Source organism: Artemia franciscana, chromosome 8 (genome assembly GCF_032884065.1).
Source record: "Artemia franciscana chromosome 8, ASM3288406v1, whole genome shotgun sequence".
NCBI classification, from domain to species: Eukaryota; Metazoa; Arthropoda; class Branchiopoda; order Anostraca; family Artemiidae; genus Artemia; species Artemia franciscana.
In genome coordinates, this window is record NC_088870.1 from 49,615,065 (window position 1) to 49,630,714 (window position 15,650).

At 36.3% G+C, this 15,650-nt stretch overlaps 1 protein-coding gene across 2 annotated transcripts in view; it reads left to right on the forward strand.

Annotated features, from left to right (window-relative positions):
* Positions 1-15,650, forward strand: part of LOC136030522 (leucine zipper putative tumor suppressor 2 homolog) — a 179,960-nt gene that overhangs the window by 108,709 nt on the left and 55,601 nt on the right. For both annotated transcript variants that reach the window (XM_065709548.1, XM_065709549.1), the window contains one exon: positions 4,571-4,817. In XM_065709548.1, coding sequence (XP_065565620.1) covers positions 4,571-4,817 — 247 coding nt within the window. The remainder of the gene's footprint in view (positions 1-4,570; positions 4,818-15,650) is intronic.

Genomic DNA, 15,650 nt, shown 5'->3' on the forward strand with positions numbered 1-15,650 from the left:
GGATTTCCCCAGAAATTAGAATTCAAGGAAAGAGAGAAAGTCACTTTTGACTTTTCTCAATGACTTTTGATCTAAGACGCGAAAGGATCAGGGGCATAATTTTGTCAAAATACTGGAGGGGGGGCAAATTTAGAGCCAGTTTTCCCAAGTCAAGTGAAAATGGCCAAATGAAAAATGAGCCGTATCAAACAGTTCGTCGTAGCGATCCGTAAGTAAGGAGCAGTGCGGCTCAATAGTAACCGAAACTCTAAAAACAGAATTTAAGTTTCAATAGATACATCAAAAGAATCGAACTAGTGTGCTGATTCAAATCGTGCAAAGTTTATTAAGTATAATGCTACCCATCAAAAGTTATGAGCCTGAGAAACAGTGCCCAATTTTGAAAAGGGGGAAGTGCCCCCACAGCGTCAAGTGATCTTAATGAAAATCTCATCATCAGAATCAGCTTGTTAGAAAACCCTATTGCAGAGATTTCAAGCTCCTATATACAAGAATATGGGATTTTACATCTTTTGCTAGAAGAAAGATCAAGGATCCGTCTTTTTTTCTGTATTTTTCAGGGGTGATCGTATTGAACCAGTGATCCTACAAGATCGGAAGATGATTTATTTGATTGGAAACCAGAAGTTCTAATACCCTTCTTAAGTAACCAGAACGATTGGAAGGCAGCAAACCCCCCTCCCATGCTCCTTTCCCCAGAGTTGTCTAATCGAAACTTTTAGATAGCCATTTTGCTGAGCATAGTTGCAAGTTCTCCTGGTCCTCCCCCTGCTCCTGAAACAATTGTCCATTCCAAAGGCTTTACCTTACCCCCCTCATATCCCTATAAAATAAACTGTCTTTTTTTTATTCTTGTTAGTTCTAAAAATTTCAGTAGCTTATTGATCTTATTTTCCTGTAAATGAAAAAAAAAAAACTGGCTGTCCCGAAAAGTTGGATTATCCACGGTAATGGCCTTGTAAAACAGCATTCTATGATATGAATGACCCCTCCCAACACTAAATCTGAACGTGTCACTCTCAATAATATTTATAAGACTTAATTGATTTTTTAAGGATTTTTTACTAAATGCTTCCAAGGAAAATTCATGCAGAATACATTGTTGTTAAGAACTGCAAGTCACACAGTGAGTGTTAATACTTCAAATGTGATCAGCCTACCAAGTAACTTTCATCTTTTCATACAATGGCTCAAAAGTTGCACAGTCATTATGGCACTTTTTCTGTTTTGTGTTTACAGTTCGCACTACTTATACCAAGGGGTTACCCACTAAGCCACTCAGTATACACCAAACAAAGAGTATGGGAAGCTTGTAAGAGTGGAAACTGGTGCTAGTGTCGAAATCAAAATCACCAAAGCCATCTACGGTTTGGCGACTTTGTTTGACCCACAGTTGCTTGGTCACTTGCCTTTTCAGGACTCAAAATGCAGGGTGGGGTATAGAAAACAGAACTATGTACAGAGTAGAACCTGCTAGAGTCTTCTGGAGCTAATCCAGGGCTACTTTGTGCGGACTATATTTTGAATTTGAATAATTCTTGAAGATAAAAAAAACTGGTGAATTATTTATCACAAATAAATTTCAGCTTTAATCACAATGCATTGCAGATTAATCTAACCAAATATCCATTTTTTTAAAATCAAATATTAAGGAAGTTGCCTGACGCCACACCGTAAGTACCGCTTGCAGTTTTAATCCCTACATTTCCATCATAAATCACCGAAGGTCCAACACTTAAAAGTTTATCCTTTTAACTTATAAAAGGTTTATTTGTAATACTACTACTACTAACAACTCACTGCTCAATCTTCTTATCTACTTACGGCAAACACAGATATGCATGCTCCTCCTCCATCCCTATCTATTCAATGCCTCCCTCTTTATACCGTCCCAAAAATTTCCAATTGCCGCTACATCTTTCCTTATGGCCTTCTTCAACCCCATTCTTGGACGGTATGCCTTTCGTTTGGCCCTAGATTGTTGGTCGACAAGAACGATATTTGGCAGTCTATTATCCTTCATCCACAAAACGCGTTCTAGCCATTCCATCCTTTCTCTCATTATAGCCCTAGAAAGTGGGATCGAACCACGTTTTTCGTACAGCTAAGATGTATCATCAAAATATCTTCCAAGTGACAAACCTAAAAAGATAGGTATAGGCGTGTAATTAAGAGCCGTTTCGGAATTTGAAAGTAATGGGTTAAGTATATTGGCAAAAGACAGTTTGCAACCCCTTGACTTATGCACAGGAAGCTCCATCTGTCAAGACCAAATACTTAGTTTAATCTGTGTTTTCTTTTCATTTTATTACTTTTTCCACCATCTGTGAAATTAGTACAATGCTCAATTGTGGCGCCAGTTTAGAAGTATTTTTAAAGGATTAGAGCTCGTGACATATTGATTAAAATATAAAGCCAGACTATCACTGAATCAAAACAGCTATGGCGTCACATTATAGCTGTCTAAGGCCTCTCTGTTTTTTACTGTCAATTAAATGCGGATTTTGGACCATTTTTACAATTGTGTTAATTCAGCGTAAAAATACCTGAATTAACATAATAGTAATTTTAATGGTATTATTCATAATTTTAATAGTAAATTCACCATTAAAAATATCGTTTGCTCTCTCTGAGAAATTCGGTAACAGGAAGGCGATTAAACATCATTAAGGCACTGACAGGGAGGGTCTGGGGGTGTAGTACTCCTAAACTCTGCCTGGGAAAAAGGAAGGCAAAGAAAAACTTCGCTTTGAGACTGTTAAACAAACATTGTTTAAGACTTGGCATAGTTTATCTGATTAACACCATGATGATCACACTGCAATAAAAGGAAAAAATTAACAATGTCTGTGAAAACTATAAGAAATATCGTAAAATCGTGAGGTAGTTCTCCTTTCCAGGCCTTTAAAGAACCTCCTTATATAGTTTTTGTGAGTAGCTTTACATTATATTTTTTGTTGTTGTTAAAAATACAATTTATTGAATTGCCTACCTTTCTTTCTAGTTGCAGTGATTTAAAAGGCGTTTTTGTGGCAATTTTTTCTGGGAAACGTGGGTCAAAATATCATACTATCAAACTAAGAATATTTTATCCGTTGATCCCAGTATTGTCCTCCTTTCTCGTTTAGTTCTAAAAGTTTTCAAAAATATTCTAAATACTCTTTTCTGAAAGAAATTGGAAACTTGAGCTTTCTATATCGATTATTTCTGCTAGAAATTGCAGCATAATTTATAGTAGAACTAACACAATTTGACACAATGAGTAGGCTCGGTTTAGTACTTGTTACTGCTCTACTTAGTTGTTCTACCATAGACGGATCGATGTGTATTTTTGACAAAAAATACATTACCTTGCCTAAAGCAATAAAATCGTTAAAAAGAGGAAATATTTCATATAGTCCCTCAGGCCCGTACACACGGTTTTTGGGATGGTGGGGGGTCGATTTGGTAATGTGAATAAGAAATGCACAGGAACTAGGGACAATCCAGAAGTTTGACTGGCCCAGCCCCCCCCCCTGTTTACGTGCTTAACGTCCATCTCTATAACTATTTAAACTAGCTATGATACTGCGTAAACTAAAACGAAAACCTTCAATTTAATTGAATAAATGCGACACACTATTCTACTACGGAATAGGGTTTAGAGTGCAAAATTATTGAGGATGTCCTATTATGGATATTCATATTGACATAAAAAAGAGCTCAAGTTTCATTCAAGCGATTTTTGCTGCAAATTATGTACCAGATTTGCACCAACTACCCCTCTTCCCTCAATGTTTCTCTGACTCGTAAATTAGTAAAAAAAAAAAAAAAAAAAAAAAAAAAAAAAGGCTGGTAAAAAGATTGATTCTCTTAACAAACTGAAGGATAATCTTCCAACTCATAAATTTGCTGAAAAAGTGCATATAAAAATCCTTTACCTCCTCCCCAAATAAAAATTCATTTGATATCCCTCTTTCCCGAACAAAATAATTTTGGTATACCCCTTCCCGCCACCAAATCCTGGATACGGGCCTGGTTGTGCTAATTCCCGATACAATGGGTCTACTCCGAGTATTTAAGGTGTATTACGTTGTGTTAATTTTAGCGAATGGCTTTTTGCTGACTGACAAGATCCACTCACCAATGTGAACATCGGATGAAACAGTATTGATGGTTCCTAAAGCCCCAAGGCCTAAACGGGCTAGTAGTAGATAAGGATGAGTTTATTAACGTGACTTGAAAAAAAGAAGAAATCCTATTTGCGTATTAACCTTAAAACGTGAATTAATTGTTAAGATATATTTTTACTCTGCGCTGAATTGGGCGTTTTAACGCCACCGCGGTTTTCTACCACTGTGTGTTTTCCGCCACCCTGGAAATCTTAAGAGGATTAGCTGGGTCAGAATAGACAGATTAGGTTAGTCTATGTCCATGTCTATGTTTTTGTCTATATCTGTGTCTATGTCTGTTCTTATGTCTATGTCTATATCTATGTCTGTCCTGACCTACCTGAATTATAAGGTGGCGGAAAATCAAGGTGGCGTTAAAACACAGCAACCCGCTAATCTACATCATGTTTCTCTTTTAGGTCAACTCCCACGCCTCAGGAATTAATCCGTGGATCCTCAGATAGCTTGAACGATATCATTGGGGGAGATAGTTTTGGTAGTATGGATAATCTAGATACACCTTTGGATCTGAGTTTTGACCCAGAAGGCACTCCTTCTCCCTCTGATTCAGGGGTTGGAGAATGGGAGGCCATACTGAGAGAAAAAGACTCTGAAATTAGCTTCTTAAGAGAGACGATGGAACAAAATGAAGCTGTGATATTTAAGGTAAGATTTTTTATGGTAAATCTATGGGTACTTGCATGTTATAGCGACCACACTTTGTTCATGGTCTGTAATGAAACCGATTTTCTGTGACCATTCGGAGATAAACGGCTTAGCCTGAACGAGTTGAAGTACTATGCAGGCATATTTTAATTAAATATTTAATATATAGAGATTGTTAGGTTAGGTATTTAATGTAATGCGTTCTGGGCGGCCTGCTTTCCATAATTTCCTGTTGTAGTTTCGATAATTTTGTTATTAAAGTATGGTTTTCATCATATTTTGGCTATTTCATTATGGTTAACCTAACTTCACTTCTTGAGTGTGGTTAGTATACCAAGTAAGTACCAGTCTATGGAACTGCATATTGCGGAAATGTGAATTATTTAAATTTATTTGATACCCTCAATATCTACCCCGGATAGTTGTCTTCTGATTCTAAATCTGTGTCGACAACAATACATCTTGAACATAACCATATAAGATAAGATTTATTCATCATGAAATACACATACCCTACAATATTACATTTTACTATTCCCCCAAGGGTCTTTGGCCTGTAAAGAAGGGGGAAGACAAACGAGTCACTTACTCAGAGAAAAAAATCGTTTACTCACTGAGAGAAGAGCAAAAAGGAGAAAAAAAAAATGAATATACATATCCTAGAAAGCCTTTGTTGCTTGATAAGAGCTAGAATATTCATCTCCATTCCTCATTTGCAATTGTTGAATAGTTTGCTTTTGATGACTAGGATGATTTTAGGTGACGATTATGAGCATTCCATGTATTATATTTCTACGTTAGCCTAGTGTCAAATGACTTACTTAAATGAGAAAGGTTGTACTTAAAGTAACTTAATTTGACCACTTAGTATAGAAAATTACTTACATAGTGTTAAGGCCGCTTAAATAATAATACCCAGGAGCTAACAGGGGTATTGCCATGGAGCCTTGGTAATTATTTTACAGAGTCATCGGTAAGTCTGCTTAGTGATGTCTTATTCTACAATTGGTTTTTTTCCTTTGTTTCTTCAGTCAAAGAGATTGTGGTCCTGGATTTACCACAATCCGAATATTTGAATCCAAATATGAATATGAATCATGAAATACGAATCCATTTATTTTCACGATTTTTATTATTGTCTATCGCTTAACTTATTTTAATTTCTGGAATTGAAGGTTATCAGTATTTTTCCGACAAAAATTAAATAAAAGTAGCAAAGGTGAAGGCTATCCATGATTTTGTTCGGTGAACATCGAAAAGAAAGGAAACCCACTGAATATCGAAAAGAAAGGAAACCCACTGAATATCGAAAAGAAAGAAAACTTTAGTAAACACTTTGGCTAAATTTGCATCAAACCGTCTTCGATGTTGTTAAAAAAAAAAAAATAATAAAAAAGATAAAACTTAGAAGATTGATCGATGCTGAAAAGCAAATTCAAGGCAAATAAATAAAAAGCGAACACCAAAATAACCAGGTTTCAAAATATTTTTAGGAACAAGCCAAAAAGGAATACGGTAACATCATTCACAAAAAACAAACAATAGATGATTGACTCTTGCGGTTACATTTCTCTTGAATTGGGTCGTTCCCCCCCCCCCCCCCCCCCCAGGATAAAACTTACTGCTTACATTAAAATTTAATTCTTACATAGCAATGCTTCTGAAACTGACCATCAACCCTGAAAAAGTTCACCCATTAAAATGTTTCACAAGGGTAAGGTAAATTTTGCTTGTGACGTCACCAATCTTAGGAACGACCCTAGTTCTTATAAAGCGTATAAACAATAATTTGACAGCTTGATATGAGACTTATGCACAGTTTCGAAGTTTTAAAGCAGAAGACAGAGGATCTTTTCCTGAGGGAAAGTGGAGGAACCCTCGAAAGTAGTGTGTAAGATGAAGAACTATCTTCACACACTTAGATGCACAGAGGGCGAAATCAGAGTAGGGAGCTTTTTCCGAGATAAAAACTGTTAAAATAACTGTCAGACGAGAAATTGGCAATATAGAATATGAAAAATTATTTTTGGCATTTCACATCCTTTCTTCATTATCTCTCGCTTTCTCACTTCAATTAAGTTTCAACACAACGTCTAATTGGGTACTGAGGTTAGAAGTCATGCTATATTTTCAATCTTTTTTTGATAAATTATGGACTATCCCCATGTTATTTCAAGACCTTTGGTTCGGTCGCACATCATAAATAAAACCGCAAGTTACTGTCAATTTGAGATCAGAATCGGATTCAGTGCACGCAGTTCACACTGTGTCGCCAAAAACTAGGCACTCAATCCTCTTATCGACTGCGCCATGGGGCGTATGCCTTTCACTTAATTTGTGAAAAAAAGCTTAATGAATTTAGTTGCAGAACATCCGAATTCAGATGACTTGATACAGTGGCGGTTCTGGCCTCTCTGGCGTCTGGTGTAAAACCGAAACGCGTTTTAACTACTAATTTGTACAAGAATTGCCCAGAAATTTCTGAAAAAATCGTAGGCGGGGTGGTCCCCCTCCCTCTGCTCACATCCCTAGTCTGATGGCCGTTTTCACTTAAAAAATACACAGATTAGCTGTAATATTGCCAGTTCTGTTTTGTATCTTCATAGAAATAAAAAAAAATCTCCCCTCCCTAACATTTGAAAAATACTTTTTTTTTTTGTATTTCAATACAGTAATGATCAGAACGAGATTTAATAAAAAAGATGAGCACAGGATATCGAGTGGCAGTTTTGGGTTGAGGTGCAGGGTGCTTAAGCTGCTGAGGAAGCAGGTGGTAGACTTTAGCCTGGATGACAAAATTTGGGACTTCATTGCCTTTAATTTTTGTGTTCGAAATATTTCTTTGACAAAAAAAAAAAAAAAAAAAAACGATTTTCGGCCTTAGACTCACGGTCTCAGTTATCAGGAAATCAAAAACGCTTATAAATGCAAAGGCCAGAATTGTGCATTCAGGGGGGGGGGCTACTGTGAACCAACGAAATTTCAAAAAATCCCACAACTTGCCAGGAATCGGAGAATTTGAGTTTCCGGAATGTGAAATGCGAATAGGAATTTGGTGAATTAACCGCTGGCAGGCTCCAACAATTCTTTGGACGATTCCAAATTATTATTATTATAATTATTATTATTTTTTTACCTTGGAATATCAATTTCAGTAGGTGGAAGAAAACGTAGCAACACCGTGCGCAACCTCAGAAATTAATGTCAGTTTCTTCGGTGTAGAGTGGTAAAACCTATACCAAAAAAAAAAGAGAAAAACTAAATTAGGGTTACAGGGAACTGCAGCGAAAAATGGCGTTTGAGTCGAAAAGATGTTTCTTTTTTAGTAGGTCTATGAGGTCTGGTTTTTCTTAATCCGTTTTTCTGATTACTTTTGTTTTTCAACTATTTATTTATTTTTATTTATTGGGTGTCGCTACACACTCTCGTCAGCAATACTCGCAGTGTTCCCGAGATTGCTTTGATTGTATTTGCTTATAAAAAAATTATTTTCTTGTGGCTGCTTGGCGTTGCAAGTCCTTACCTTGTCGTGACGTCCAGACTCTTCACAGCAAGTTTGGGTCCGAAGTACGGGACGTTCTGTGGACGTTCCGTCCGCATATGTTGATCTGATGATTGACAATCATTCTCATACTGTCTCCGATCACAAATCACATCAATCACAGTGGCGCATAAAATTATGCTCTCTACTCCCTCACATGAGTTACTTGTTTCTATCCATACTTTCTTTTGATATATCTCCCTCTCCCCACGTCATTCGTGAACGTCCTCCTTTAGTTTGGCTCGAGATTGATTGTCGAAAGTACGATTTTTGGCAACCTATCATCCTTAAAACGTGGCTTGATCGTCCTAAGGTTTCTTTCATTACAACCTTAGAAAGTGGAATCGAACCACTTCTATCCTACAGCTTATTGTTTGATATTAGTCGGCCAACTAGAGCCAAAAACTATTCATAGTAGACAAGGAATAATAAGCATATACTTACTTTAACTGTTACTGCTATAATTACTGAAGACATCAAATGTGTCTTACTGACATTGTAGTCTGGGCGGTTTTTTACCAAAATTACCAAAAAATTGCCAGGCTCCTGGTTGCCAAAATGCACTTTAATGTCAATACCAAGATATTAAAGAAATCATACGTGTCTCGCTGGTCCTGTAGTTTCGACGGTTTCGTTAAAATTGCCAGGTTGCTTAAAAGTTCCGTGGTTATAATGAAGCACGATTATTTTACTGCCACTACTAAAGTTGCCAAAGAAATTAGACGCGTCCTTCTGACCTGCCAGGTTGTCAAAAAGTTGTCACATTGCTAAATAAGGACTTCACTGTCTCTATCAAAGCTACATAAATTAGACTCGGTAGTTTCGATGGTTTTATTAAAATTGCCATTACTAAAGGCTAGCTCCTTGAGACTTGTTTCAAAGCTTAGATAGCCTGTAATGATTGGTGTCTACTGGCTGATTGCAGCGTTGCCAACGCTTTGAAATAAACTGTACTGGATTTTGACTAAAATTGTACTGCAAGAAATTAACTTGTACGATCTGGACAGCAGGTTAAAAATTTTGCCATAGCAAGAAGAAAAATTTCGATAAACTAAAACTTGAGCAGATATCTGAGTCTAGAAAGGAGCAAGTAAAACCAGAAAGGGTTCTTGTCGGCTATTGAAAACACATTAAGGCTAATGGTCTTTTTTGTTCCCGCCCAATTTCTGAAACAGATTCTAAGAATCTTAATAACGCCACTGCTAGTATCTATTCGATAGCAAACTCGTTTATGAGACTCGTTTATGAAAAGTTACACTTAGGTTAGGTCTCAGAAAACTGGTTTCGTAGTTACAAAAACAAGTGATGGATGATACAATCTATTGGACTTCGAAAGAATGCACTGGTCTTGTATAATTTGGGCTGTATATTTGCACATTGGGGTGGGGGCTATGTTACGTTAGGTTGGGTTAGGTTTCAATAATTTCGTTTCTAAAGTATTATTTTACCATCATGTTTTGTTATATTTCATTAGGATTAACCTAACTTCACTTCTTGGGTGTGTTTTCAATAACTGACAAGTACCAAACAAGTACTGAAAAATTTGTACTCTACCAAAAAATTTCAAAAATATTAAATTGTACCAAGACCTCTAAATTGTACCGAAAACGGTACAATTGTACGGCATTGGCAACGCTGGCTGGTTTTGTATCTTGCAAAACCATTATTGTGCAATTTCTTGCCTTCTCTATTTGTGGATATTATTGATTATACATTCAAATTCGGTTTCTTGACTGAGATATAGATTGATGGTCTCTTCATTATGAGGATCCATCGAAATTGACAGTGGAGAAAATATAATTTCGAGCCTTCTTTACATAACAACAAGGTGAAATTGCGCTCAAAGCTATGTAGCACTTCAGGAACTATTCTCTGGTATATCATAATTTTTTTTCCACGCCTATATTGTTTTAATGACACAGTATATGCATCTTCGGATCTTCAATAACGTTTTTGGCACTTAACAAAATTAACTGGCTACTCCTTGTTATTTTTTACAAAACCATAATAAAATTAAAATTATTATAATAAGCCCACCAAAGATGTAACCACTGGTCGTTTTCGAGTTCTCCATAAAAGGGGTAAGGGGAGGGGTGATAGGACCCTTATTTTTTGCAGTCTTAAGATTTTTACTAGTTTTCATACGTAGTTGTCCTCGCATGCACACCTCGTATGTGGTATCTGTTTAATCTTTAATGAAAACCTCCTCCGGGTGCAGTTTTCAAACAATATCCAATTGTGGAATCCCCCGGTCTTAAAAAAATCCCTGAAATAGAATTCTAAGTCCTGGGTTAGAAATATTAGGGTTATGTACTTTTGACAAAGGTTTTGGAACGCCTTATAGCAGGGACGACATATACTGGAGGAGGCTCGGGCCCAACCCCTCCCCTTAAAGTCGAAGATTTCCTGCATTTCTTGGCACTTCTTATTCAAATTGTCAAGAAAAGTTTTGTTTTATAATTGACCCCTCTGAGAGGGGCCCTCCCTCCTCGAAAAACATTGTGCTTACGTGCCCGTCAGTTGTTTGGACCCTTAACTGACCTAATGCCCAACTGCTTTTCTAAAATTCGCTTACGTTTATTGCCGCTTTCCGGAGGAAATATTACCGATAGAACAAAGAGCACTTACATTTTAAACATGTACAATAAAGTCGTTGAATGTTGCTCCCGACATACTCATTAGTCAAATGCATGACCTGAATTTATGCATCTATAAATTGTATATTTTGTCTCAACACTTTCATAACATGTTTTTGTTTAGTATTATTGTGTTTTGCTTGCTTTTGAAAACAAAAAACTAGTGTTAATGTTAAGTGCCTTTCCTTTTAATTGAACGTTTCCTGAAAGATGATTTTTCTGAAAGTGGCATGTGGCCTGTTTGAAGATTTCTTAGTTTGTTACCGTATTGAGTGTCAGGTCGATAATTTTGTCATTTTTTATTGCAATTGAGTACGATTTTGTACCTCCACGTCAATTCAGGAAATTCTTCCGGCGTAGACTGATCAAAAAGTTCGTGGTAACGAACTGTAGTCAGGAGCGACCCGGCTCAATAGTAACCAAAACTCTAAACAATGGAATTTTGATACCAATAGCTACATAAAAAAAATCGCATTTTAATTCTGATTTTAAATATATAACTTTTATCAAGATTAGTCTGACCTATCAAAAGTTACGAGCCTGAGAAAATTTGCCTCATTTTAGAAAATAGGGGAAAACACCCCCTAAAAGTCATACAATCTTAACGAAAATCACACAATCAGATTCAGCGTATCAGAGAACCTTATTGTATAAGTTTCAAGCTCCTATCTACAAAAATGTGGAATTTCGCATTTTTTGCCAGAAGACAAATCACGGATGCGTGTTTATTTGCTTTTTTGTGTTTTTTTTTCCCAGGGGTGATCGTATCGACCCAGTCGTCCTAGAATGTCGCGGGAGGGCTCATTCTAACGGAAATTAAAAGTTCTAGTGCCCTTTTTAAGTGACCAAAAAATTGGAGGGCACCTATTCCCCCTCCCACGCTCATTTTTTCCCAAAAGTCACAGGATCAGAATTCTGAGATAGCCATTTTATTCACCATAGTAAAAAAAAACCTAATAACTATGTCTTTGGGGACGACTTACTACCCCGCAGTCTCCCTGGGAGGGGTTGCAAGTTACAAACTTTGACTTGTGTTTACCTATAGTAATGGTTACTGGGAAGTGTACGGACGTTTTCAGGGGGATTTTTTTTTGATTTGGGAGGGAGAGTTGAGGGAGGGGGTTACGCGGGAGGATCTTTCCATGGAAAAACTTCTCATGGGGGAAGAGACTTTCAATGAAGGGGGGGCGCAGGATTTTTTTTTGCATTATTTAAAAAAACAAGGAAAAAATAAATATGACAAGTTTTTTCTACTGAAAGTGAGGAGCAGCATTAAAACTTAAAACGAGGAGAAATTATTGCGCATATGAGGGGTTTACCTTCTCGTAATACCTCGCTCTTTACGCGAAAATATTTTTAGTAATTTCAACTATTTATTCTACGACCTTTGTGATTCAAGGGTCATTCTTAAGGAATTGGGACAGAATTTAAGATCTAGTGTAAAGAGCGAGGTATCGACGAGGGGTGAACTCCCTCATATACGCAATAAAATATACGAACATAGAAGTTCGTTACGTAAGTTAATTCGTAAATTACGTATATTTTTACTAATGAAAATGTTCGTAAAACAATTAAAAGTTCTAGTTGCCTTTTTAAGTAATCAAAAAATTAGAGAGCAGCTAGGCTTCCTCCCTCTCTCCTTTTTTCTCAAAATCTTCCGATTAAAACTATGCGAAAGCCATTTAGCCAAAAAGGAAATTAATATGCAAATTTCGTTTTAATTATTTATGTGCGGAGAGCCAAGATCAAAACATGCATGAATTAAAAAACGTCCAGAAATTAAATAAAAAAACAAGTGTTTTTAAATGAAAGTAAGGAGTGACATTAAAACTTAAAACGAACAGAAATTACTCGGTATATGAAAGGGGCTTTTCTTCCTCAACGCCCCTCTCTTTACGCTAAAGTTTTTTCCTTTTTAAAAAAGTAGAGCTAAGAAAAAGAGTCAAACTTTAGCGTACGGAGGGAGGCGTTGAGGAGGAAAAGCCCTTTTCATATACGGAGTAATTTCTGTTCGTTTTAAGTTTTAATGTCGCTCCTTACTTTCATTTTAAAAAACTTGTTTTTTTTATTTAATTACCTAGAAGAATCCACACCGTACCTCGCTGTACTAAGTTCTACCCATGTTGGTAGGGATGTCAACTCATGAGAATATAAATGAGGGGGGGGGATTTTCTTGTTTCTAAATTTTTTCAATGAAAATGTAAAAAAAAAACATTGGAAGTACTTAAAACCATATTTTCAATGAAGATAGCTAAAACAAAGGTATTTTGAAAATCTAAAGGAGGGGAAAAAATATTGGGGACAATTTCACCCCCACCGCACTTGACGGCTTCAGTTTCGCTAAGCTTTTGTTGCATTCTGACGGCTTTCCATTCAGATAGAACAGAATCAACACGCACCGATGTAACTAACAGGCATGCTCTGCGCAGAAGCTGCTGCAGTAATTCAGGAGGAGTAATTCAGCACGGAGTAATTGGAGGAGTAATTGGAGTAATTCAGCACGGAGCCATTCATTAAACAATTTTTATTATTTCGTCTTCTGTCCTGAGAGGGCAGGTCCTGGCTCTATCTGTTCCGTTCATTGACGGCTTCAGTTTCACTAAGCTACGGCAGATTAACGCGATATTGTACTCCCATGGCATCTTAGGAGATTCTTTCGGTTTATATAAATCTATCTTAGAGCAGAAACTGTGGCAACGTTTCGGTATCAGGAATCTGGCAGGACTGCCTCTGAAACTACATTGATTAGAAATAACATTAAGAGAAAAAAGTGGAAATTTTTCAGTCAGTGAGCAAAATTAGAAGTTTTTTTTTATATTTGAACAAAGACAATGTAACCAGGACAAGAGGAAGACTTAGAAAAATTCGAAAGGTAGAAAACAAAAAAAAAGGGAAAAACTAGGAGAAACAAAGAAAAAATAGAAAGGAAATACCCCTAGAGAAATTGCAAATATACATATAAAACAGAACGAAGAAATAAAGTCGAAGCATGAAACTAAAAAAAAAACAAATAAGAGAAGAAACTTAAAATTGAAAAGTAAAGATCTGAGTAAAGATCTAACAAATTTAGAACGATTTTATTTGGTTGTCCCCTCCCGAGAAGATCCAATTTTCTTCAATCCTTTCAGTTTGTTACCGGCTTTGTTATTTTGACTTACACGGCTCCAAACCCCAATTACTCACGTACATGCGTACTAGGGCAAGTTTCGTCTATATTTGGTTTTAGAAGTCTTTGACATTAGTTACGTCTGATATTGTCTGATATGATGATACAATGAACTGATCTCTGCTTGTTTATAGCGTGCCAGGGGTTCGAACACATTTGCTGTATGGTCGATGGAAGGACATGTGTAGTCAAGAAACTTCGTCAGTCTATTTTGACCTAATGGATTAGCAGTGAACTTTGCTGTCTATAGACTTGGCGACATAATTAATTGATTTGTTACAGAAAAATAATACAACCATGAAAAAATAATGATTGATTACAGTAAAAAGTTGTGATATACCAATTGTACCCAAATTTGAAATTCCAAATAAAACGGAATTATAATGGGATCAAATTCAATTATAATTGAAATCTTAAATCAAATTTATGACTCCAATTAAATGTTGATTTTACATTAGTATTTATTCAATTTTTGAGTTGTTTTTGTCTTCACGCTGCAAAATAATTGTTCTTTGACTTGCAAATTAGCAAAGGATTAGTCTATTGCAAAGAAATTCCAGACATTGCAAAGAATTGTTTTTGTATGCCATGACGATAAGGATTGTCTGGTATTTATAAAGGGACTCATATTTATCAAAAAAGGTTGCAGACATTGTAATCATTTTTGTGAATTCGTGTGTTACTACCCTCTTTCAAGAAACGATAATGATGAATGATGTGTTGGGAATGATGCCCTGTGAATTCAGTGTCTATTATCTATATAGAACATATCTTTGTGTGTTTTGTGCGTATTTTATGGTGAAAAACAGAAATCTGATGAATCTTGACTTTACCAGTGAAAGTCCGAAATAAGGATATTTAACAATATTTCAGACTTAGCCTACACCAAGCGACTATGTGTTTGTTGACATTAAACGCAACAATATTTCAGACTTAGCCTACACCAAGCGACTATGTGTTTGTTGACATTAAACGCAACGATAAACGCAACAATATTTCAGACTTAGCCTACACCAAGCGACTATGTGTTTGTTGACATTAAACGCAACAATAAACGCAACAATATTTCAGACTTAGCCTACACCAAGCGACTATGTGTTTGTTGACATTAAACGCAACAATAAACGCAACAATATTTCAGACTTAGCCTACACCAAGCGACTATGTGTTTGTTGACATTAAACGCAACAATAAACGCAACAATATTTCAGACTTAGCCTACACCAAGCGACTATGTGTTTGTTGACATTAAACGCAACAATAAATGCAACAATAAACGCAACAATATTTCAGACTTAGCCTACACCAAGCGACTATGTGTTTGTTGACATTAAACGCAACAATAAACGCAACAATATTTCAGACTTAGCCTACACCAAGCGACTATGTGTTTGTTGACATTAAACGCAACAATAAACGCAACAATATTTCAGACTTAGCCTACACCAAGCGACTATGTGTTTGTTTACATTAAACGCAACAATAAATGC